Source organism: Corvus hawaiiensis, chromosome 2 (genome assembly GCF_020740725.1).
Source record: "Corvus hawaiiensis isolate bCorHaw1 chromosome 2, bCorHaw1.pri.cur, whole genome shotgun sequence".
NCBI lineage: Eukaryota > Metazoa > Chordata > Aves > Passeriformes > Corvidae > Corvus > Corvus hawaiiensis.
In genome coordinates this window covers 122455156-122479828 of record NC_063214.1, presented here as the reverse complement: position 1 = coordinate 122479828, position 24673 = coordinate 122455156, and the positions used below count along the sequence as shown (strand labels likewise).

The following is a 24673-nucleotide window of genomic DNA, read 5'->3' as shown; positions in this document are numbered from 1 at the left end:
CGGAGCAGCCTGGGACAGTGGGAGGTGTCCCTGCCATGGCAGGGGTGGCACTGGATGGGCTTTGAGGTCCCTCCAGCCGAAACCTTCTGCGACTCTGACTCTACAAACGAGGCAGGGGGCCAGCCACCGCTCCCGCAGCTTCCTCGCGTTACTTCAGGCACAGCGAACAACGCAGAGTCGGGGATGGAGGGGCCCGGACGGGTGACAGAAAATGAAATAAAAACAGAAGACGCCTTTCCGCGAGTGCGCGGAGGGAGCGGCCCGGGAATCCCCGCCCGGCCCCGCACCATGGCTGCGGCGGGGGGGGGCCTGGCGGGAAGGGGCGGGGCCTGGCGGGAAGGGGCGGGGCCTGTGGGCGGGGCCTGTGGGCGGGGTAGGGGCGTTTCTGGCTATGTGGGGGCGTGGTCTCTGTGCGGGGGGCGTGGTCTCCGTGCGGGGGCGTGGTCTCTGTGCGGGGGGCGTGGTCTCTGTGCGGGGGGCGTGGTCTCTGTGCGGGGGGCGTGGTCTCTGTGCGGGGGCGTGGTCTCTGTGCGGGGGGCGTGGCCACCCTCGCGCCGTCGTCATTTCTCCCCCGGCGCCGGCGGGGATGGACCTGCTGAGGCTCCGTGCTGGTCCGTGGGCGTTGGTAAGGAGCGATGAGGAGCCGTGAGGAGCCGGAGCTGGGCCTCTGGGGGTTCCCTGCCGCGAGGTACGGCTGGAAGGTGGTGGTGTGTGCGGTGTCGTGTCCCCCCCGCTGCCCCTCGGTGCGGCCCTGCGGTGACAATGGAGTGGTTCCCTGAGGCGGAGCGGGGAGGGGTCCTCGGCCGGGCGGGAGGAGGGGTCTGGGCCGCTGCCCGGCTGCGCTCGCTCCCGGGGATTCCTGGAAGGGTCCGCGGCTCCCGGAAGCGCTTTGCTGGCGCAGTGTGGGGCCCGGGGCCGTGTAGCGCCCCCTAAACCGCGCACGGAGCCCCAAAACCCGCCGGGTGCGCCTTTGGCAGCGTCCCCGCTCGCTGAATTGACCCCGGCGATAGCCTGGGAGGTGCCTGGGGAGGGGTTTGACGTGGGAGTTTCATCAAGGCCTGATATTTGTGAGGAAAACAGGCTGCCGCGGGCTCTCACAGCGCTTCTTGTCTCAGGCGTGGTTTGCTGTGTCCCCGCCCAGGCTGGAGCATCCCCGAGGGTCTCTGTGTGTCCCACACTGCCTCCTCCACGGGCATATCCCAGGATCCCTGAGGCTGGAAAAGCCCTCCCAGCCCGATGCCCACCTTGTCCCCAGCCTAGAGCTCTGAGTGCCACCTCCAGCCCTTCCTGGGACACCTCCAGGGATGGGCACTCCACACCTCCCTGGGCAGCCCCTGCCAAGGCCTGAGCTCCCTTTCCCTGGGGAAATTCCTGCTGCTGTCCACCCTGAGCCTCCCCTGGCCCAGCTTGAGTCTGTGTCCTCCCCAACGCTGTGACAGCCCATGGAAAATGGGCTGCTGGTAATGGCCTTGAGTTATTGAGGATAAGTGATTTCCATATCCAAAGTCTTGCAGCAGTCAAGGGAATAATGCTACAGCCATAGTGTGGATCCCCGGGTGGATTCAGTGCTAAAGGGGATTGTGTCAGACTGTTCACTGGTGCCAGTGATGGGACGAGGAGCAATGGCCAGGAACTAAACCACAACAATTCCAGCCCAGCCTGAGGAAGAACTTCCTCCCATGGAGGGGCAGAGCCCTGGAACAGCTGCCCAGGGAGGGCCTGGAGTCTCCCTCTCTGGAGACATCCCAACCCCCCTGGACACGCTGCTGGGTCACCTGCTCCAGGGGACCCTGCCTGGGCAGGGCTTGGACTGGGTGATCTCCAGAGGGTCCTTCCAACCCTGACTGTGCTACGATTGACCTGTGCAGAGTTAGCATGTTCCTCTGCAGACTTCCCTGCTGTCAGTCAGTCTCTGCCTCTCTCAGTATTCCTGTAAGCTGGTGTCTGTAAATAAATAGACCATCTGCTTGTTTCAGAGAACTGGGGCTGTTTTCTGTGAACTGAGGTAGAGCTTTTCAGAAATACAAGCCACTGACTTTCAAAACCTCAAAGCTGCTTTTTTTTTCCCTTTTTTCTGACTGGAAGCAAATATAACCCCATCCAGCCTGAACCTGAGAGCCACCCAATTGATCCCAGGGCTGGAGCCCCTCTGCTCTGGAGCCAGGCTGGGAGAGCTGGGGGTGCTCACCTGGAGAAGAGAGGGCTCCAGGGAGAGCTCAGAGCCCTTTCCAGGGCCTAAAGGGGCTCCAGGAGAGCTGCAGAGGGACTGGGGACAAGGCATGGAGGGCCAGGAGCCAGGGAATGGCTTCCCAGTGCCAGAGGGCAGGGCTGGATGGGAGATTGGGCAGGAATTGTTCCCTGGGAGGGTGGGCAGGCCCTGGCACAGGGTGCCCAGAGCAGCTGGGGCTGCCCCTGGATCCCTGGCAGTGCCCAAGGCCAGGCTGGACATTGGGGCTTGGAGCAGCCTGGGACAGTGGGAGGTGTCCCTGCCATGGCAGGGCTGGCACTGGATGGGCTTTGAGGTCCTTCCAGCTCAACCCAGTGTGCAATCCCATGAATTCCAGCTGTGGATGCTATGGCAGTGTGACTCTGCGGTTTGGGAGTGCTGGGGGCCCCAGGCAGCTCCCAAGGGATCTCCTGTGAGCACAGCCTGGGGTCAGCGGGGCTGCACTCACTGGTGTTTCCATGGCTTCTCTGCAGGGATTGCTGCAGCTCTGAAGAGTAACGAAGGCTCATCAGAGTTCTGACAGAAATGGTTTTCTCCTGGAATTTCCCCTGCAATCTCCCTGGCACTGATGGATCTGCAGAGGACATCCAGCTTTAGACAGTTGTGGAAACCCTGAGATGAACACATTTTATCACATTTTCTCAAACATTTTAAGGTGCCAAACAGATAACCTGGCTTTGAATATGCGTCATGTAAGAGACTCTGTTGTTCAGCATCCAGAGCCACACGGGAGCCGCTCGTAATTCCCAGAGTGGGATTGTTGTTGCTCCTGACAGCATGGACAGCAAGGATCCAAGGTACACAGTCCCTCTGGGTATGGAGTGCTTTGAGCAGGGCCTGGGATTAATTGCAGAGATTAACACGGAAAGGAAGTCATTTGCCAAGTGAATTCAGCATCCCCAAGGCTTTCTCCTGAAGGGAAAATTTTGAACAACCTGGAAAGTCCCATCCTGCAGGTGCAGCTGCTCTTGAAACGACTTCTGCTTGAATGAGTAAATAAAATGAGGGGAACAGAATGTTCCCTTTGGCTGTGGAATTACCACTTGCACAGGTGCACATTCCCAACATTTATCCAGTGACTTCCTGCAGTCCTGCCAGAACTCTGAGCACAGGGAGATTGACATCTCAGATAAGGGTTTTTTAGTGCACCTGGTTTTAACAGATGAATTCTATCCTGTGGTAATATATGAATATACTGGGTTAAGCTTGACCATCGTGTGCTCTGGCATGATTTTAAACTGGCTCTTTTGCAGAGAAAATAATTCCAGTTGTATTTGCAAATAATGTTAAATTAAAAAGCAGTTCATTTTTATTAAACCTGAGGGGAAGGTTCTTTAGAAATAGCTGTACCCTTGCCCAGCTAATTCAAAACCAGGTCCTGCAGATGTTAATATTTTGGGGATGTTAAATAGAGTGAAAAAAGAGAGGGAGTATTTTAATAGATCTTAGGCACTAAAAAGTTGTAACATAAACTTCATGACTTCTTTATAATTAATTTTTTTCTAAGCTCCCTGTTGATATTTTCTCTTTCTGGAAACATTTCTTACAACAGTGATGAGTTTATTTCAAATAAACCAAGCAATGTTTGTTTTCACTGTATTAGTGAAGTTGGAGTGAGTGGCACTGAATTTTCAGATGCTGTCTTAATGCAAAGTTAATGGAAATAATCATACAGTGGTTTCTGATTTATTTGAAATGGTGAGAGCTGTTTCCATGTGGAAAAAGGAGAGTGCTGTTGCCACAAAATGGACTAAAACTTCGATAAAACGATGAGGATCAGTGCCCCACCCTAGCAGTAACTCTTTCAGTACCACTGCCCTCCCTCAGACACTGGAGAGGATACAATAAGTCTGTACAGAAACCTTGGGTTAAGTCAAAGTGATTTACTAAGCTAATTTACTAGGAGAATTCAGTAAAATGTGCTTGTTTTGCATGTATTTGTAGGTGCAGAAGCAAAATGTTTCTTCTGCAAGCAGAGGGGTTTATTTGTTAATCTCCACGGGAGCCCTGATGGCTGTGCCAATGCTGCTCTCTCCGCTCGGTAAGTACCTGAACCTCTTGGTTAGAGAGCAGCAGTGCAGGGAGCTCATTCATTAACTGATAATTCTGCTGAGATACCAAAGTACGAGATCTTCATGGTGTTGTAGAACTCTCCCTGGAATAATTCCCAAAATAAAGATCCCTTGTCTTATCTCTACATCCTCTGTTCTGTGCATAAACCATGATCAGAGGGTGGAGAGGAGCCCCTCTGCTGTGGAGAGCACTGGGAGTGCCCAGTCTGGAGCAGAGGAGGCTCCAGGGAGAGCTCAGAGCCCCTTGCAGGGCCTAAAGGGGCTCCAGGAGAGCTGCAGAGGGACTGGGGACAAGGGCTGGAGGGCCAGGAGCCAGGGAATGGCTTCCCAGTGCCAGAGGGCAGGGCTGGATGGGAGATTGGGCAGGAATTGTTCCCTGCGAGGGTGGGCAGGCCCTGGCACAGGGTGCCCAGAGCAGCTGGGGCTGCCCCTGGATCCCTGGCAGTGTCCAAGGCCAGGCTGGACATTGGGGCTTGGAGCAGCCTGGGACAGTGGGAGGTGTCCCTGCCGTGGCAGGGGTGGCACGGGATGGGCTTTGAGGTCCCTTCTGATCCAGGCTGTTCCATTCCATGATCTGCCTCCTTGCATGGCCAGGAACTCTCAGTTACATGTGAGGGTTTTCATTCCCTACTCTGATTTTTTTCCAGCACCCCTCAGTTTCAGGATTAGCAGGTGAAACAAAAAGTTTGGCTGAGTTGTAGCTGTTGTGACAAAGGGGTTTATTAGGATCCTTTAATTTTGTAAAAAGGATAAGATCATCATCCCAGAATCCCAGACTGGGTTGGGTTGGGAGGGACCTTACAGCCCACCCAGTGCCACCCCTGCCGTGGCAGGGACACCTCCCACTGTCCCAGGCTGCTCCCAGCCCCAATGTCCAGCCTGGCCTTGGGCACTGCCAGGCATGATAGAAACTGCAAGTGGACCAAGATGGTAACGAAGAGTCCCCATGCAGTTTCCAGACCATCTTTATTTCCCCATGGTGAATTTTCCCAGTTATTTTTTCTAAGATATTTGTTCTTGGCTGTGTCTCTTTTGTAAGAGTGTAACACAAACAGTTTCGCAACTGTTCAGCTTCTTTTGTTAAACTTGTTTGTTGAAACAAAGTTCAGAGGCAGTTTGAACTCGACATGAAGGGAATTTGGTTTGGGTAGAGAAGAGGCATTGAAAAATCAAATAATGTTAACAGGAATACGCCAGCAATTCAGCAGACACAAATTATTACAAATCTGAGTGTGTGTTCAGATAATAATGATAATAACTATTAAAATATTGCTTTATTTTTCCCCACTGGATGTTTTTTTCCAAACGGGGGATTTCTTACCTGGTAAGAAATCCATTGTTCTACATTTAACTGCCATTAAACCCATTCTTTGTGGATCTCCATAGAGATTGTTTAAATCTAATTCGTGGCCCAGATGTCTCGTCTCTTTTTTCACAGTCATGCTGACTGTGGCACATCTTGTTGACACATCAGATCAAGACAAAAGAGAGTTTTAAGGAAGATAAGGAAGGAACTTTCCAGATTTTCCCATGGAATTCATGTGAAACTGAGAAGAAATGTGTTTGAAATTAAAGTAATGACTGCTTTGGCCAACTGAGTGTAGGAGTCGGCATCTCCTGAGTCAGAGGAATGACCACAAAATGCCTTCAAATAAGAACAGGAAGTTCCTCCTTGTTGCACTCAAAGCAGAAGGGAGGCTGAAGGGTCCTGAGAAAAAAAACTAGAGGAGTCAGAACAACAATTTCAAGGGTTTTGAAGCACTGTGTTGAAAAGATGGGAATGATGAAAAGCTGGGTTGGTCAAGGAGAAGAATCCTGGATGCAGCGAGACCCGGGATGGATCACAGTCTCCTGGGGGGGTTTTACAGGAAGATGTAGGAACCTCTGGAATGGCAGCATTGTCCAGGGAAACTGTGGCTGCCCCTGGATCCTTGGAAGTGTCCCAGGTCAGGTTGGAGCAGCCTGGGACAGTGGAAGGTGTCCCTGCCCATGGCAGCGGGGGAATTGGATGATGTTTAAGGTCCTTTCCAACCCAAACCGTTCTGGGCTCTATGAGGATGAGACAAGCAATAATGGAATGTTTTCCCAGATCAGTCCTAAAATTCTTGTGATGGCTTGAAGAGGTGTTTGAAATACAGTCAGAGTCCTCTTAAGACATGATTTGATGAGAATATCTTGGATGTTTTTGCTGACACTGAGTCTTGAACCTCACGTGGAGGGAGCAGCGTAGGCATCCAAGAACCAGCTCCTCCGAGCCCCAGGTTCATGGGCATTTCTCCCAGGCTCTGGAGAAAGGAGGGAAGTGTAGGAAAGTCATAGGAAGATGTGAAAGAAAGTAACAGTTCCACCAGGGAATGCGGAGTATGAACCTAGTTGTTGCAAATGAGTATTTGCAGTAAAAATCAGATCCTGTGGATACGCCAATGCATTAATACAGAGTTTCAATTTCCAGTGTACCTCATCTTTCTGTCTACAGCTGTTTGCAGCCAGCCTGGTAAGAGTTTTATCATCTTTAAAATGTTTTTCCTAACACATTTCATAGCTTGCACATCCTCACCAAGCATCAGTTTGAAACTTCATGCTTTTTGGAGACAGAGCTTGCAGAAATGTAATCCATATGCACAGTGCTTTGCATTGCTGTGTCTGTTGTGCTGAGCTCTCCCCTGTGGCTGCCTTTTGGGGGCAAATCCTGAGCTGCTCTAAATGGGTTTATTTATTAGAATTGTTGCAAAGCTCAGGGTTGTTTGTTGGGTTTTTTGTGTTATTTTTTCCTTTCTAGAAAGAAAGAAAGGGCTTCCTTACAACCTCCAGATGGATTCCCACAATTTCCGGCACATTTTGTCCTGGCAGACAGAACATGACCCAGCTGTGCCAGCATCCTACAATGTGCTGTACAAAGACCACAGGCAAGTCACACAAAATAAGGCACAAATTTTACTTCTAATGTTTATTGACCCAAAGAGGAGGGAGGTTTGGAGTGCCCATCCCTGGAGGTGTCCCAGGAAGGGCTGGAGGTGGCACTCAGTGCTCTGGGCTGGGCACAAGGTGGGCATCGGGCACAGCTGGGCTGGGAGGGCTTTTCCAGCATCAGGGATTCTGGATTCTTGGAAAATACTAAGGCTGAGGTTTCCTCTGTTTTTCTTGGTTTCTTTCTTGGTTTTTCTGGTTTTTTTTCCCTGAGAAATGCTCTCCTCACGCTCCCATGGTTTCTCATATCAGACAATTGAGACTATTTTGCTCTTTTCTGCAGGAGCTCGAACTGGCTGAGTGCTAAGCAGTGTTCAGGTATTTCCCAGCTCTCCTGTGAGCTGACAGAGGAGTTCAAGGAGAGGTCCTCTGTGTATTGTGCACAAGTTCAGAGCATTAGAGGAACTCAGGTGCTCAATTCTTCTGTACTGCATTTTGTGCCATCAGCTCAGAGTAAGTTCTCTCTCTGCATTTCTTCTTTATGTAGTTTTTATTAACAGCTGATGCCTGAATTATGTTCTGCTACCTTTGCTGTAAGACCCCGAACTGACTGGATTGGTGGCCATTTATATGTAGTATTCCATATGTCTGATACAAAGCTTTAAATATATAGATAAGTTTCTAAGATGAGTAGTTCTGATAAAGGAGTGAGGCTCTGGTTTTGAAATAAATACATATATATACATTATAGATATAAAGGAAATACAGCTGTGCATTGATAAACACAAAGTAAAAATCTCTGAACTGTGTAAGATACATAACTTAAAAAACAACATTGGTTTTGTGTGTTCCAGTAGTGAATGTTGAGTTTAAAAATGCCAGGTCTGCACCAGGTGTAGGGAAGAGGTTTGTTTGTCCATCAATCTGCCCTTTTCCCTGCTGAAGATACTTGTCTTTAGTGCCAGAGGTGGCTTCACCCTTGGCTCTGCTCAAAATTCTGTTTTGGGCTAACAGAGGCAGAAATGGAGGAACAACTGGAGGACTGTGGAGGATAAACTGGTTGTGTTCCCTCTGAATTCAGCAGAGGCAGCTGCTGTGTCCACTTCCAGTGTCAGAAATGAGGGAACACTGGAGGGGGCGGGGAGAATGGGCATGAGGATAACTGAAGGACTGGAGAACATCCCTGAGGAGGAGCCCTGCAGTCCCTCAGCAGCTGGTTTAATAAAAAGAAGGACAGGACGAAGGGAATGGCCTGAAGCTGAAGGAGGGCAGGGCTGGATGGGAGATTGGGCAGGAATTGTTCCCTGGGAGGGTGGGCAGGCCCTGGCACAGGGTGCCCAGAGCAGCTGGGGCTGCCCCTGGATCCCTGGCAGTGCCCAAGGCCAGGCTGGACACTGGGGCTTGGAGCAGCCTGGCACAGTGGGAGGTGTCCCTGCCATGGCAGGGGTGGCACTGGATGGGCTTTGAGGTCCCTCCCAACCCAACCCTTCAGGGATTTTATTCTGTGCTTAAACCTCAGCTTTAATTTCAGGTAGATCCAAAGTTCACATCTCTGAAGCTGAAGCAAAGCCTCTGTCCCCTTTCTGCTTCTTCCCTTCACTCCTTTTCCTTTAAAATCCGGCCATGTGGGAAATGATGATTTGGCTGCAGAACTTAAATGTTGCAAGGCCTTGTGGGTTTACAGCAGTGGCCCCTCTGGGGTGTGGTGAGACAGCTCTGTATCCGTCACAGAAATAGAATTGGTCCTGGATAAAGTGTGTATTTTTTCCATCATTTTTCCCTCTTTCTTGTTTTCCAACAGCAATTCTGGGACCACCAGAAGTGAACATCACTTCTTGTCCAAACTGCATCAATGTCACCATAAAGCTGCCGACCTCTCACCTCAGAGAGAAGGGAAAGCTGCTGTCTTTAATTGACATCTATGAAGAGCTGGATTATAATATCACACTGAAGTCACTGGATGGAGAGCATAAGGTAGGGAAATTTGGGGTTTAGTTGTGCTTTAGGGGAGGAACACAGAGGACATAAAATAGCTCTGATGGTTAACAAGTTCCCAAAAAGAAACATGAATAGAAGCAAAAGAAAACATACAACTAGATTCCTTAGAAGAAAAGAGAGACAATGGCCAACAGAATCTGAGCTTCCTTTCACTGCAGGGGAGCAGGTCTGGAAGAGTGAGCAGGGATCTCTTTTTAGCCAGTAACTGACTTCAAAACCTTGTTTTTCATGGCAGAGGCCACGGCAGAAAACCACTAAAGAAGTGTTTAGTACTGTCATTGGAGACTTGTACCCCAGTAGGAATTACTGTGTGTCTGTGGAGGTCCGTGCATCCCTGAACAGATATTCCATTCCCTCCTCCTGGAAATGTGTCAGTACAGACTTGGCAGCTCGACAAGGTAACGGAGCTGTGGGGCACGAGGGGTTGGTCTGAGTGTGCAGTGTTTTCTCTTGGTGTAGGAACATTTACGGTTCAATCCTAAAAAACAATAGGTGATCACAGAATCATGGAATATCCTGAGTGGGAAGGACCCCCAAGGATCATTGATCCAGCTCCTGGCCCTGGCCAGACCCCCCACCAATCCCAGCCTGGGCATCCCTGGCAGCGCTGTCCAAACGCTCCTGGAGCTCTGGCAGCCTCGGGGCCGTGCCCATTCCCTGGGGAGCCTGGGCAGTGCCCAGCAGCCTCTGGGGGAAGAACCTTTCCCTGCTCTCCAGCCTGAGCCTGCCCTGGCCCAGCTCCAGCTGCTCCCTGTGTGCTGTCCCTGTCCCCGGGAGCAGAGATTGGAGCCTCAGTGTCAGAGAGAAACATTCCAAGAGAGAAGCATTTGGTATTTGGGAGTGAAATATAAAACCCCATCAACTTTGGGGAAACAAATCTCTTGGCAGCCCCCTGAGCCATACAGATCTCCACTGCATAAAGATGGAGTAATTTCTTTTTTAATTCCTGAATCTAATTTGAGTTCTGGTCTTGTTTTGACTTTGGCTTTCACAGATCCCTTCTAACTAAAATTATTGCTGATTCCTAATAGCTGTTGTGACTGTGAGATCTGAAATGTGGTCATGGGACACTTCATCCATGTCTTTTTATTAGATGTTTTCACTCCAGGGTATCGTGAAGGTGCAGTGGCTGGTGCTGTCTGCTTTGCCCTGATTATTGCTGCAGTCCTGATGTGTGCACATGCAGCAGGTTTTACTCTCCTGAAGGTTTCCTTACCTCCGACCTTGGTATGTAACAGTTCTCAGATCTGCCCTTTCTGGTTGGCAAGAGGAAGTTTAACAACTGGGATTTCCAATCCTGTGCTTTAGGTACAAGTTACATAAGAGCACAGAATGTTTGCATTGCAGTTTACCTCAGTCAAAGATGATTTCTAGGCTGCTGTTTCGTGTGATCTTCAGAACAAATAGTCAAAAGCATTTCTTGCTACTTCTGTGACAAGCTACTAATGGAGAGGATCATCCTACCCTGGTCAGGGGGAATATCCAGGAATATTCCACCCAGTTCTGGTCCCCAAAGGGCACGAAAGGTGTGGACAGGCTGGAGAGGACCCAGAGCAGGGCTGCGGGATGAGCAGAGAGGGCTGGAGAACCTGCCCTGTGAGGAGAGACTGGAGGAGAAGTTGTTCCACTGTTTAATAATAATAAAATAATCTCTCTTGGACTTTCTGTGATCAAGTGTTTTAGCACTTGAGGGAGCCAGTCCAGAGCCAACTAATGTTTTATTTTCATAGACTGAACTGACAGTTCAAATTTCAAGCAAAAATAACAAGATTTCTTGTTTTTCTCCTTTATCTTTGCTGGCTTGTTTTAATTTTTACAGTCTCTGACTTTTTACATTTAATTCTGTAGGGTTTTTCAGCATAAACATTTTCCATTTTCTACAAACATACCCAGAGCAGATTGGTATCGCTTTTTTCTAAGACTTTTGCCACATCTTTCTGTCCTTTGCTGTGTCATTACTTTAACATCCCAGCAGTTGCTGAACACTTTACAAAGGAGTGTCTAAGGTTTATTTTTTTATTGTCCACATGATCAATGCTTCAAATATGGAATAATCCTCTGAAGTGCAGAGGGAAGATGGGGCTTGGGATGTTAAAATGGTGACAGTTGCTCCCAAAGATAATTTCTAAAGGACATGAAAATTGATCAGCCATGATAGGTGACTGCAAAGAGTGTAGAGAGATTGGCAAGACTCACCTCACCCTGGGAGGGTGGGCAGGCCCTGGCACAGGGTGCCCAGAGCAGCTGGGGCTGCCCCTGGATCCCTGGCAGTGCCCAAGGCCAGGCTGGACATTGGGGCTTGGAGCACCCTGGGACAGTGGAAGGTGTCCCTGCCATGGCAGGGGTTGGAATGTGATGATCTTTTAAGATCTCTTCCCACCCAAAGCATTCTGGGATCCTGAGATGTTCAGGAATGGAGAAGAAGGAACAATCCTAGATAGCCTGAACTCTGCAGAAAAAGCCAAAACTATGGCACAAGAAGGAATCATGTGTTTGACAGCCTCATGACTGGAGGTTATTTGGGGTTTTTGTCATGGTTTTCTGTGCATGTCTGCAAATGTGGCTGAGTTAATTTAATTCCTTTTACTCTTCCAGGCATGCATCAGGAAGTTGGCCTACTCACCTTGGGTGTTTGAGTCAGAAAATCTGTCCTCTCTGGAGATCATCCCCAGAGAGGTTAAAAGCAAGGCCAGGGGGTGCAGAGGCAGTGCCAGTGATGACAGTGACAGCAGTGACAGTGACAGCAGTGCCCTGTGTGACCACGACTACGCGAGGCGTGCGGGGCTGGGCAGGGGCAGAGTCCGCCAGGGCTGTGACAGCCCCGGCACCCTGGTGCAGTACTCAGTGAACAGCACCTGTGAGTACAGCGGCAGCCAGGCCGGGGACACCCCAGCTGCTGAGCCAGAGCTTGAGGAGCACGAGGGGGACCCTGAAGGAGACACAGACACCAGGAGTGAGTTACTGAGCCCTTTCTCTGAGGGCAGTGGTAGCTCCCAAGGGAACAGCGAGTGCTTCACCATCAACTTACACACGGTGCTGCTGGGAACCCTGGAGCCGGATGGGGACAGCTCTGCAGCTGCTCCCTCGTCCCAGGAAGATGCAGATGACTGGCACTGTGCTCATGCTCTGGAAGCAAAGCTGCTGGAGGACACGGGAAGTGTGCAGGAAGCACCTTGTTCTAATGACTTCCATGAGTGGCAAAACTCCTCTTCTTCTGAGGACAGTGGCTCTTTGGACTCAGACACTGAGCATGTAACAGGGTACATGAGGAGATGAAGAAGGGAGAACTGCTGTTACTTTATAACATAGGAACCAGTGTTGTTTATTTCTGGACTAAACACACAGATCTTGTCCTTTCATTAACATCCTGTGACCATGGACTTCTGCAGAAAGAGCTGGTGCTGTTTGTCTGGAGAAGGAGCCAGAGAGACCTTAGAGGCCCTTGCAGTGCCTAAAGGGGCTCCAGAAGAGGGGCTTTGGATAAGGGAGGGAGGGACAGGACACAGGGAATGGCTTCAAACTGACAGAGGGCAGTTTTGGATTAGAAATTGTTCCCTGTGAGGGTGGGGAGGCCCTGGCACAGGGTGCCCAGAGCAGCTGGGGCTGCCCCTGGATCCCTGGCAGTGCCCAAGGCTAGGCTCGATGGGGCTTGGAGCAATCTGGAATAGTGGAAGGCTGGTCTCTCAACCAGACCACTTTTTCAATTTTTTATTTTTATCTCAGTCAGTCAATTTCTGTGAAACCTGTTCTGCTGGATGGATGCTGCATTAGTGCAGAGAAAGCTGATCAAGTGGAATAATGGGGGCAGAGACAGGAATACTCAACTGACAAAAGACTGGATCGAGGCATTAATACACTTTCTACGGTTTTTTATATACAATTTTGTACAATTACTGACTCGTATTAAAACATTTTAATGACATTTAAAGTCCCCGGTGTCTGAGGGAGTACCCCCGCTGTGTGAGGGAGAACCTCCAGCGCCCGAGTTTGAACCCCAGCTGTGTGAGGGAGCATCCCCGGTGTCTGAGGGTGAACGTGCGGTTTCTGAGGGAGCAGCCCAGGTGTGCGAGGGAGGCTCCGCAGCCCGCCCCGCCCCGCCGGGAAGCGGAAGGCTTTCGGGGTTTCGGGGCGGCCCCGCTCCCGCAGCCATGGCGCGGCCGCCCCGCCGCCGCTGAGGGAGCCGCCATGGCCGCCGCCCTGCGGGGCGCGCTCTGCAGCGGGCTCCTGCTCTGCGGTGAGTCCGAACGGCAGCCAGGGAGGGAGGCAGCGAGGGAGGCACGGAGCGGCCTCCCGGTCCCGCCTGGCCGCGGGGCGGCGGTGCCCTCAGGGGCAGCGGCAGCGAGGGGCGCCTGAGGCGGCGGTGCCTCCGCGCTGCCCGAGCCCGGCGCGGCTCCTCGGGGGCTGTGAGGAACCGAGCGGCCCCCGGACTGGGCCAGCAGCCGGGCGGGAGTGCCCCGTGAGGGCAGCGGGGACAGTCCAGCCGGCCTCCGCCGCTGCCTGGGTGGCGGTGCCGGGGTCCCGCCGCCCGCGGGCGTTTTTGTCCCGCGGTTCAATCCGTGCTGGGAACAGGGACGGTCCAGCCGGGATTGGGGCATTGTGCAAGTCCCGGCGAGGACAGGCGGGCGTGGGGGCGAAGCGGCGCCCCGAGGGCTCCGTGTCAGTGTCTGCAGGAGGGGCAGCCGGGGGGGTCGGGCTCTGCTGCCAGGGAACAGGGACAGGAGGAGAGGGAACGGCCTCAGGCTGGGCCAGGGCAGGCTCAGGGTGGACAGCAGCAGGAATTTCCCCATGGAAAGGGAGCTCAGGCCTTGGGAAGAGCTGCCCAGGGAGGTTTGGAGTGCCCATCCCTGGAGGTGTCCCAGGAAGGGCTGGAGGTGGCACTCAGTGCTCTGGGCTGGGGACAAGGTGGGCATCGGGCACAGCTGGGCCTCGATGGCCTCAGAGGTCTGTGCACAAGCCTGAGACCCCAGAGGTATTTCCTCATCTCTTTGGGTCCACAGTGCCCAATAAAGCAATTTACCTGGAGGCTTTTAATATAGGAAGCACTGTCAGGGAAGTGAACCTTGAAAGGAAACGTGCTTTTCCTGGGAATTTGCGTGCTTACCTCAGACCTCATCCTCAAAGCAGGGCTCCAAGAGAATTGAGAAGGACTTTGGACAAGGCCTGGAGTGCCAGGAGCCAGGGAATGGCTTCCCAGTGCCAGAGGGCAGGGCTGGATGGGAGATTGGGCAGGAATTGTTCCCTGGGAGGGTGGGCAGGCCCTGGCACAGGGTGCCCAGAGCAGCTGGGGCTGCCCCTGGATCCCTGGCAGTGCCCAAGGCCAGGCTGGACATTGGGGCTTGGAGCAGCCTGGCACAGTGGGAGGTGTCCCTGCCCATGGCAGGGGTGGCACTGGGTGGGCTGTAAGGTCCATCCCAACCCCAGCCAGTGCGTGATTCAAACTTCTGTATTTGTGATGTGCAGTGTGTTTGATTTATTTGTTGGGTGCAAGGGTAACACTGTAGGACCAGAGTCTGAAACAGGTTTTGTTTACGCCAGGTTTAGATTTCAAACTCCTGTCTGCCAGAGGGGAGTGACTGACACATGAATTTCATTCATTTCTGTGTCAACTGGGGACATGGCTCAGGGGTGATTATGGTGGTGCTGGGTGACACTGGGACAGGGTGACCTGGAAGGTCTCTTCCAGCCCTGATGCTTCTGTGAGCTACAGACATGTAAAATGTGTATTTATCTTGAAATGTCTGTCATCAGGTGTGACTCCTGTGACATTTAAGCGCTGCTCTGTTCTGACAGGGTTTGTTTGCATTGCTCATTCGTGGTGCAGTAATGGGCCGGAATCTTTGCTATTTTAGTTTCAATCCCTACAGTTATGTAAAAATAATTAAACCATAATAGTGATGGACTTTTCATTGATACTTTAAACTACTTTAGGGTTTCTTTTATTCAGTTCCAAGAAAGGAGAACAACTGGGGTTTTGTCACTTGTGAATAGTGCTGATTAATGATACCTAATTATATTTAATTACATTTAATACCTCTCTTACTTTCAGAGGTGCTTCTGGTTTATCTCTGTTTATCAATCCCCACACCCTTGTTATTCCCACAGTGCTACTGGAGCACTGCTTAGAAAAATTGGCGTTTGACACTCTCAGGGAGAGTTCATGCCCCGAGTCCTGGGCAGCACCAGCTCAGTCACGCACAAGAAATGTTGGTGTCACAAGGACTTACTGGAAGTCACTGGTGCCAGTAATCTGTTTTGTTGCATAAGGAGGCAGGAGAGGCATCAGGATTTAAATTCATTTAATTGAGCTCTGATTTTAAATAAGCATCTAAGGCAAGGCAGAGGCTGCATTTAAGTTTGGGATGACTAAGAAGTGCTGGAGGAAACACTGAAATGTTTGGTTTTGACTCCTCCCACAGTTTCTGGAATGATCCCAAAGCCCCGAAATGCAAGAATTACTTCAGTCAATCTTCACAGCACTTTGCAGTGGGATGCACCAAGGTTTCCCAAAGGGAATGTCACCTACACTGTCCGATCCAAGAGGTAGGTCTGGGGCTGGGCTGGCTTTAATTCACGTCTTACAGCTCTGTGTGGTTGGGATTTGTGTCCTTTTCAGAGGACAATCAGGAGCTGTCCCTTTGTTTCAGCTTGTGAGAGGCTTCCCTGCTGAGCTGAAGGACGGGACAGAGGCATTTTCTGGGCATTCACACCCAAGGCAGCTTTGTCCTGGGTTTTTTTTGAACCACAAACACATTTTAACATTGGATGTTATTGGCTGTATGTGTGGTTTTTCTCTCTCATGGAGCTGTTCCCGGTGATTGAAGAGGCCTGGTCGTGTTGCCCCTTCCCTGATCTCTTAGATGCAGCCATCCCATCCCATCCCATCCCATCCCATCCCATCCCATCCCACCCCTGCCATGGCAGGGACACCTCCCACTGTCCCAGGCTGCTCCAAGCCCCAATGTCCAGCCTGGCCTTGGGCACTGCCAGGGATCCAGGGGCAGCCCCAGCTGCTCTGGGCACCCTGTGCCAGGGCCTGCCCACCCTCCCAGGGAACAATTCCTGCCCAATCTCCCATCCAGCCCTGCCCTCTGGCACTGGGAAGCCATTCCCTGGCTCCTGTCACTCTCTGCCCATATAAAAGTCCCTCTCCCTCTTTTTTTCTAAGCCTCTCCAGGCATTGGAAGGAGCTCTAAGCCTTCCCCAGAGCCTTCTCTTCATGCTTAGTTGTGAGAAGATTTTTCTGGGTTGTGTAGCCATGGCCCCTTGATCAGTACATTCCTGGGCAGGCTTTTGATGCATACCAGAAAGAAAAAAATATATTAAATATCATCCATTAAATCATATATTGATCAAGGCCAGGCTGGACATTGGGGCTGGGAGCAGCCTGGGACAGTGGAAGGTGTCCCTGCCATGGCAGGGGTGGAATGGGATGAGCTTTAGGGTCCCTCCAACCCAAACCTTCTGTGGTTCTATTCTATAACCAGTTCCTGGTCACTTCCCAGCCCTGTTTTCTCTGGCTTTTCCTTGTCTGCAAATCCTGGAGACAGCTCCCAGCAAAGTCCCAGTCAGTGCCCTGCAGTGGCACTGGCTGAGTGGTTGCAGGCTTCTCTGAACTCCTGCCTGCTGAATGGAGTGTTGTAACCCTGCCAGGACAAGGGCATTTTTTGCAGAATCAGAATTTTAGTCCCTAAGTTTATCATGGATGGTATAAATCCATGGGTATAAAATCCTTAATGTGGGTCTTACACACACTGGATACTCTTTTGTGTTCATAAGTCCTAACTGCTTGCATTAACAGCTTTGCTGCTTTAAAGCCATTTAGCCAGTTCTAATTGTTTCTTTTCTATGCTTTGTGTTCCCTGCAGCATCAATTTCCCTGGAGACACCTATGAGAATGTGGGGACAAGGCTGAGGCTCCCCGAGTGTGACGTGTCCTCGCTGTCGGCGTACGGGGACTACGTCCTGCAGCTCCGGGCCGAGGCAGGACAGCTCCATTCCGCCTGGGTCACCCTCAGGTTCAAGCCCATGGATGACAGTAAGCCTTTTCCTGTTCTTCCCAAAAAAATACTGCCTGCACTTCACGCCCCTGCACAGCCTGGCTCCGTGGGAAAAGCTAGAGGATGCCGAGTATTTTATAATTTAATTACATTGAACTGTAACATTTTAGTTGTGACACTTGACAGAAAGCAGAGTAGGTTCACTATCATAGTACTGATAACTTCTTTGGAGGAGGTTTTCAAATAAAGCGTAATTTTCTCTTAAAATAAGGAATATCTCTGTTTTCTGCCCAGGGAGAAGTTGTCTTCAAGGAGCCAGACTTCCTGTACATCTAAATAAATTCAGTTACTTCCTTCTTCATTGCTTTGCCAGACAAAAAGCTTAATTTTTATTTTTTCTTACTTCAAAAAAACCCCACTTTCACAGAGAGAGATTAATTTTCAGCCAAGAAATTTTGGTTGCACAAGGCATAAATAATTCAAATGTTTTCATTTTTCAAACTGATCATAATCAAAACCCACATTAAAACACTTTTCTAGAGGGTCTTCTCTGGACAGACAGATGTTGTGACAGTTTGGCCCAGAAGGAGAAGTGAGTGATAGCCATGGAAATGGTCCTTCCTCTCCTGGAGTCACCACAGCTGGCAAAAGGGAACTGCCTTTGTTTGTAGGGTGTGGGAATGGAGCCTGCATTGGTGTTCAACTGCAAAAATAAAATCCCTTTCCAGAGCAGTTCTCCGAGGAAAGGCTTTATTTATGCCAGATCCAGGAAAATAAGTTATTTTCTTCTAATGCAATATTTAAAAGGTGACTTACCATGAGTTGTATAAAAATGTGCAGCTGAGGCAGTGTGAAGTTGAATTCCCTCCTCTCCTCTCTCCCATGTGCAGCAGTCATTGGCCCCCCTGATGTGAGGCTGAAGTCGGGGTCCGGGGCCCTGCACGTGGATTTCTCTGGGCCCTTTGCTGAGCACGAGCAGGGCAAGTGGCCCCTGAAGAAGTACTATGGCTCCTGGAATTACAGGATCCTCTACTGGAAGAAAGGCAGCACAGACACAGACCTGACCTCTGCTTCCTGGGTATTGTGACTCCCTGACTTTGATCTGGGCTTTGCCTGGAAAACACCATCCTGGGGAAGTCCTGGAAGCTCCTGGAGGCCCTGTACAGGCTGCAGAGCTCTGGAGCCAGGCTGGGAGAGCTGGGGGTGCTCACCTGGAGAGGAGAAGGCTCCAGGGAGAGCTCAGAGCCCCTTGCAGGGCCTAAAGGGGCTCCAGGAGAGCTGCAGAGGGACTGGGGACAAGGCATGGAGGGCCAGGAGCCAGGGAATGGCTTCCCAGTGCCAGAGGGCAGGGCTGGATGGGAGACTGGGCAGGAATTGTTCCCTGGCAGGGTGGGCAGGCCCTGGCACAGGGTGCCCAGAGCAGCTGGGGCTGCCCCTGGATCCCTGGCAGTGTCCAAGGCCAGGCTGGACATTGGGGCTGGGAGCAGCCTGGGACAGTGGGAGGTGTCCCTGCCATGGCAGGGGTGGCACTGGATGGGCTTTGAGGTCCTTTCCAACCCAAACCAGTCTGGGATTCTGTGATTCTAAGAGTAAAAATGATCTCTATTAATTACAATTAATCAAATCTGGTCACTACAACTGGGTCTCAGAGCAAATGCAGGAGCTGTGTAGTTAAACAGCAGCATACAGAAAGAATTTTCTCTTTCCATAATTATCAATAACTCTGTGTTCGTTCCCTCTTTGTGGGACTTTGGGCTTTTTACTCCCAGAAATATCTAAAAATGGGTAAGGCTTTGATTCACTGTGGTCACCTGCAGCTCTTCAGTTTGTATCCACTGCAATTCCCTTCCTCCCTCCCAGCGACAGCCTCTTGCACAGGCAGTTGTGTTACTCAGCCCAAAACACTGCTCCATGCACAGTGCATGGAGAAAGGTCATTAATCATGCGTTAATTAGAGCATTATGGCCTCTGTTTCAGGCAGACAGGAAGCCTCTGACCAGCAGACCGCAGCCACAGTTAATGAGTGCTTTGTACATCAGTGCAATTGTTAATAGTGGGACTCCACCATGTACAGTTCTGATTTGTATCTGGTACTGCACAGTTCTTTGCCATTCAGTTCCAGAAGAGGAGGGCTCATCACTCCCCACAGAGCAGTCTGGTTCTCCGTTCCCAAACTCCTCAGAAATGCAGCTATTCCTGCACATGGGATGCACGCAGCTGGATTTACCAGAGGAACAGAGCTGCACTTTGAGTCTCTGCTTGGAACCCTTCCAAGTGCAAGTCTGGGAGATTCCCTAGGGATCAAAGAGGCAACAGGCAGAGGCTGGGTAACCTCCCAGGTTATTTGTGAGCTGGGTGCTTGCTCCAAGATCGAAACCTGGCTGGAGAGTCTCCTGTCCCTGAGGAGGGATACTCTGCAGTTACAGGGACATAACTGACCCTGAACAGCAAGTTCATCTGCTCAGCCACTCACAGCTCCCAGAAAGTATTTTATTTCTTTCTTTTCTGTGGTTTTGTCTAAATGACAGATCACAGAATCACAGAATTGGGGAGGTTGGAAAAGCTCCCTGTGGTCATCAGTTCCAGCCATTAACCCAGCACCACATGTTCACCACTAACCCATGTCCCCAAGTGCCACATCTACACATTTTTTAACACTTCCAGGGGTGGGGACTCCACCATTTCTCTGGGCAGCCTATTTCAGGGCTCGACAGCTTTTTCAGTGAAGAAATTTTTCCTAATGTGCAATCTAAAAGTCCCCTGGCACAGCTTGAGACCTTTTCCTCTGGTGCTGTTCCTCCATCCCGCTTGTTCCCTCTCCAGTTAGATGGTGTTTGTGTGTAACAGTGCTCCTAGCTGATCTCATTTGGTCGGGTGACAGTTTCTGGCTGCCACCAGATCTCATTTATCATCTCTCATTAGCCTAAAAACTTCATTAGTGCTGCTGGAAACAGCCCAAAGATCAGTGGTGTGAATGGTCTCACACTACAATTGTAATTGTACTTGTAATTCCATGGTTATTCCTTAGCTAATTCCATAGCTAAGTCACTGATCTCACACTCTTCCATTTTTTCTGGTTTTCTCTGTTTTCAGGTAACTCAGGTAGACACCAAACACAGCTCTGAAATCCTGTCCCAGCTGGAGCCATGGACAGTTTATTGTGTCCGAGTGCAGGCGGTGATTCCTGAGTGGAACAAGACAGGGGAGCTGAGCAGGGAGCTCTGTGAGCAGACAACCCACAATGGTAACGTGGGGGACTGGGAAATCATGGAATCACACACTGGGATGGCTTGGGAGGGACCTCGGAGCCCATCCAGTGCCACCCCTGCCATGGCAGGGACACCTCCCACTGTCGCAGGCTGCTCCAAGCCCCAATGTCCAGCCTGGCCTTGGACACTGCCAGGGATCCAGGGGCATTCCATGGAGAAAGTGATAATTTGAAAATAATTACTCAGAAATGAATCATGGCAGTTTTAATTGGGTTTTTTTCCCTTCTCTCTTGCAGGTGTAACCCCTGTGTGGATAATTGTGACTGTTCTGGTGGGATCCATGCTGGTCATGGTCACAGCTGTCACCGTTTGTTTCTTCTCCAGTTTTTATCTGTACAGACTCATCAAACACATTTTCTGCCCTTCCTACGTTTTCCCACAACACTTGAAAGAGGTTTGTTCTCTGCCTAACATGTGAAAATCAGCCTTTCCAGCAGACTCACCTGTTTTTTCAAGCTCTCTGTGCCAAAATATTCAGAGCTTCTTTTATTTTGCCTCCTTTCACTGGCACCTGATGGTCAATGATCTGTAATTTGTAATAATCAGCTTTTTATGGCTCAGAAACAGGATGGGTTTGCTGATTTTGAAGTGAGAGAGTACCAGGTGTCAACTTCAGTTCCTCATTTAACCAGAGCAACAGAAATCTCTGTCTCTCCTGCCTTCTTTTAGACTTAAACCAGCTCATTTGTTCTCCTGCAGCAAAGTCCTGTCACAAGTGTAACCATGAGTTTTAACTTCAGTGAAGTGTCTAAGGAAGGAACCTGGACTAGATCAGCTGTACCAGAGCAGCCTGGGCTATGGAAGGTGTCCCTGCCCATGGCAGGGCTGGGATGGGATGAGCTTTGGAGTCCCATCCAACCCAAACCATTCTGGGAACCTGTGATTCTATGAAGTCTGAAAATTCCAGCTAAAAGGAGAGCAATGACAGCAGCCACTGCTGATGGGGACCCACTGCCCCTGTCACACACCCAGAACACAAAGAGGCTGCAGCAGGATCTCTTCCCAGAAACAAGCGTTTACATAATACACTCCTGTTCCAGCCTGTGCTCTCCTGAGTTCCTGCAGTTCCTCTGGGGCTTTCATTTTGACTCACTTAGAGCTCAGCACCCTCAGGATGGCAGCTCACTTAGCACTTGACTCCTGCTTTAGGTTGAACATGTGCTCAGCACCAGGAGTGTCATGGAATCCCTGAATCCCAGAATGGTTTGGGTTGGAGGGACCTCAAAGTTCACCTCATCCCACCCCTGCCATGGCAGGGACACCTCCCACTGTGCCAGGCTGCTCCAAGCCCCAGTGTCCAGCCTGGCCTTGGGCACTGCCAGGGATCCAGGGGCAGCCCCAGCTGCTCTGGGCACCCTGTGCCAGGGCCTGCCCACCCTCCCAGGGAACAATTCCTGCCCAATCTCCCATCCAGCCCTGCCCTCTGGCACTGGGAAGCCATTCCCTGGCTCCTGGCCCTCCCTCCCTTGGTTTGCAGAACCTGGAGCTCAGCAGCTGGGCACGCAGCACCAGATCCACACAGGATGTGCTCAAGTTTCCTTTGCTTCCAGGTGGCTCTAAAGACAGGGAGAACTTTGGGCTTGTGCTGTGCCAGGAATCAAAGGTCAGCTGTGCCTCCCTAAAACGTGCTTTGGCCAAGGCAGTGCTTTCACTATGGGAATGTTTCAGCTGCAGGTTTGTGCCAGAACATTCCCAATCCCGGTTCAGTAGAGAAGGGTCTGATAGTGAAGATCTTTGTGCTGATTTTTGTACCTACAGTACACAGCACTCCTTACAGAGCAGCTGGTTTCTTATTCTAAATTCAATTCAGAATTGTGTCATCTGAGGGCACCAGGATGAGCAGAGGGATGGAGCAGCTCTGTGAGGAAAGGCTGGGAGAACTGGGATTGCTCAGCCTGGGGAAGGAAGGGCTCTGGGGTGATGTAATTGTGACCTTCCAGTGCCTGAAGGGTTCCAGGAGAGCTGGAGAGGGACTTTGGACAAGGGCTGGAGGGACAGGACACAGGGAACAGCTTCCACTGCCAGAGGGGAGGGTTCTTGACAAACCTCTCTGTGATCTCCCTCCCCCACAGCCCAGTTACCATTTAGTGTTTGTTCCCAATCAAAACTGTTTTATTTTCTTCAAGTAAGTTTGTATTCCAAAGAAGTCTCTGAGCCCTGGAGTTATTCTTGCAGAGAAAGGCACTTCCATCTTGCTCCCAAGCCTGGGACAGGATATGAGGGAGGACATGACGCTGTTGGCCCTGTGGGACTTGCAAGGCCTGAGGAAGCCTCTTGCTGTGTGCAAAACAATCCCAATGTTGTTTAATGATCCCAGTTTTTCTGAGCAAACAGCATTGGACAGCTGCAGAGACCTAATCCTCATTTCCTCTTTGTTTCCCAGTTTTTGAGCAAACCTCCCAGTGCTCCACAGCCTTTCCCTCCTCTTCCACAAGAAGAACTCCTGGTTTATGACAAGCTGACTGTGATTTCAGAAGAATCCCAAACCCTCAGTGATGGGAGTGGGGATGAGGCCAGCAGGACACCAGAGCACCCTCAGGGCTCTGCACAAGGAGACTCTGACTCAGGAGTGGGAGAAGCTTCAGGAAAAGCCTAAATATCCTCCTCATTCTTCCTTGGAAAAGGAGAAGCAAATGGACTTTTGGGTTTTTGTCATTGCTGTATTCTTCAGCAGGAAAAATCTACAGACAAACACGTGGGCACAGACTTTTGACAGAATAATTTTTTTTTTTTTAAGTACAAGATACTTGGCTTTAAATGAGGAATTAAATGATCCATAACTTTTGCCACTGTTGGTTGTGGCTCCCTGAGGAGTTGTAGCAATTCCTGGCACTGATTGTGACATTAAAAAGCAAATGTCATAAATATATATATATATATATAAATACGAATTACTTTAATGAACTATTTATTGCAAAAACTAATCAAAATGTTTATAAAAGAAAATAATATTTTGTAAAGAAAGACCCGATCTGGTTTATTTTTTTCTAATGAGAAATGAAGTGTTTTTAAAGATGTCCCCACTGGCATAATCTTTGTATGGAATTTATTCTTCCCTGATGCAAAGTTGTGAAGTTTTTAGGGTGGGATGAACTTATGTCTGTAGAAAACTTGGCAGCTGAAATGGGAGTTAAATTAAGTTCATTTTAATTACCTACTCGTGTGTATTCTTAATTTAAAAACTCTGGGGAGCCGTGACTCCCTGTTCCCAATCCAGCCTCCCCTGTGCAGGTGGATAAAGGCTGCAGCCAGCACTGGGGCAGAAGTGGGACCTTTGCACTGGGCATTCACTGGGTTTGTGTGTTACTGCATCAAAGTGAGAGTGAGAAATTAAATTCTGTCACCAAAAGGAACCTTCCAGGAGTGAAGTTGTGTCTCAGGTTGGTGTGGGAATTGCACTGTTTTGGGGGTTGGTGTTACTTGATGCATAAATATCCCCTTTTTGGGAGTGGTTGCAGGAAGAAAACAGGAATTGATTCCATCAATTTTCATCTCCCAGTTCCCCTCGAGGATGCTTAGGAGGGATCTTCCCAGTGTCCCCAAGTCCCTGACAGGAGGGGGCAGCCGGGGGGGTCGGGCTCTGCTGCCAGGGAACAGGGACAGGAGGAGAGGGAACGGCCTCAGGCTGGGCCAGGGCAGGCTCAGGGTGGACAGCAGCAGGAATTTCCCCATGGAAAGGGAGCTCAGGCCTTGGGAAGAGCTGCCCAGGGAGGTTTGGAGTGCCCATCCCTGGAGGTGTCCCAGGAAGGGCTGGAGGTGGCACTCAGTGCTCTGGGCTGGGGACAAGGTGGGCATGGGGCACAGGTTGGACTGGCTGGGCTGGGAGGGCTTTTCCAGCCTCAGGGATCCTGGGATTCTGGGATTCTATGGAATCTGCACGTGCTTTTTCTGCACTTTTAAATTTTGTCATGTGCTGCTTTAATGGAGAATGTGAAATTTACTGAATTGATTTTTTTCAAGGTATTTGGTTTCATTGGTGCTTTTCTCCACCTCTCCCCAAGGCTGCTCTGGGAATCCTGATCCTGTGTCTGCATCACCACTCCAAGGAACAAGTCCAGCTCCCTGTGTGTTCCCTGTCCCTCCGCCCACAGCAGCAGCTTCTTTCAATATTTTCTTTTCCCCCCTTTCCCCTCTTTTTTTTTGGTTTTCAGAGTGGCAAAGCCCCCATGGTGTAACACCCACTGCACGTGGAGCTGGCTGAGG

The 24673-nt window shown here is 50.5% G+C and overlaps 2 protein-coding genes across 3 annotated transcripts; both read left to right on the top strand.

Moving 5' to 3' along the window:
* The first annotated feature begins 3189 nt into the window (after positions 1–3189).
* Positions 3190–12584, top strand: LOC125320223 (interferon alpha/beta receptor 2-like). 2 transcript variants are annotated; one of them, XM_048292335.1, is made up of 9 exons: positions 3190–3278; positions 4172–4268; positions 6752–6793; positions 7079–7205; positions 7550–7719; positions 9008–9180; positions 9440–9602; positions 10313–10431; positions 11800–12584. In XM_048292335.1, the coding sequence occupies exons 1-9, from the start codon at positions 3243–3245 to the stop codon at positions 12478–12480; spliced, it is 1608 nt and encodes a 535-aa protein (XP_048148292.1). In that variant the 5' UTR covers positions 3190–3242; the 3' UTR covers positions 12481–12584. The 2 variants fall into 2 exon arrangements, with proteins under 2 accessions (XP_048148292.1, XP_048148283.1); XM_048292326.1 differs by having other exon boundaries at positions 10298–10431.
* A 207-nt stretch (positions 12585–12791) lies between these two features.
* Positions 12792–23499, top strand: IL10RB (interleukin 10 receptor subunit beta). Its single transcript, XM_048292347.1, has 7 exons — positions 12792–13438; positions 15621–15744; positions 17070–17239; positions 18092–18279; positions 20295–20445; positions 20707–20864; positions 22854–23499. Exons 1-7 carry the CDS (start codon positions 13390–13392, stop codon positions 23064–23066), a joined length of 1053 nt encoding a protein of 350 aa, XP_048148304.1. The 5' UTR covers positions 12792–13389; the 3' UTR covers positions 23067–23499.
* The last annotated feature ends 1174 nt before the right edge of the window (positions 23500–24673 follow it).

Coding starts and splice junctions, on each gene's coding strand:
- LOC125320223 (XM_048292326.1), top strand. CDS start 3,243: ATGTTCCCTTTGGCTGTGGAATTACCACTTGCACAG. Junction 3,279..4,171: donor TGGAATTACCACTTGCACAG/GTGCACATTCCC, acceptor ATGTATTTGTAG/GTGCAGAAGCAAAATGTTTC. Junction 9,603..10,297: donor AGACTTGGCAGCTCGACAAG/GTAACGGAGCTG, acceptor TCTTTTTATTAG/ATGTTTTCACTCCAGGGTAT.
- IL10RB (XM_048292347.1), top strand. CDS start 13,390: ATGGCCGCCGCCCTGCGGGGCGCGCTCTGCAGCGGGCTCCTGCTCTGC. Junction 15,745..17,069: donor TACACTGTCCGATCCAAGAG/GTAGGTCTGGGG, acceptor TGTTCCCTGCAG/CATCAATTTCCCTGGAGACA. Junction 20,446..20,706: donor TGAGCAGACAACCCACAATG/GTAACGTGGGGG, acceptor TCTCTCTTGCAG/GTGTAACCCCTGTGTGGATA.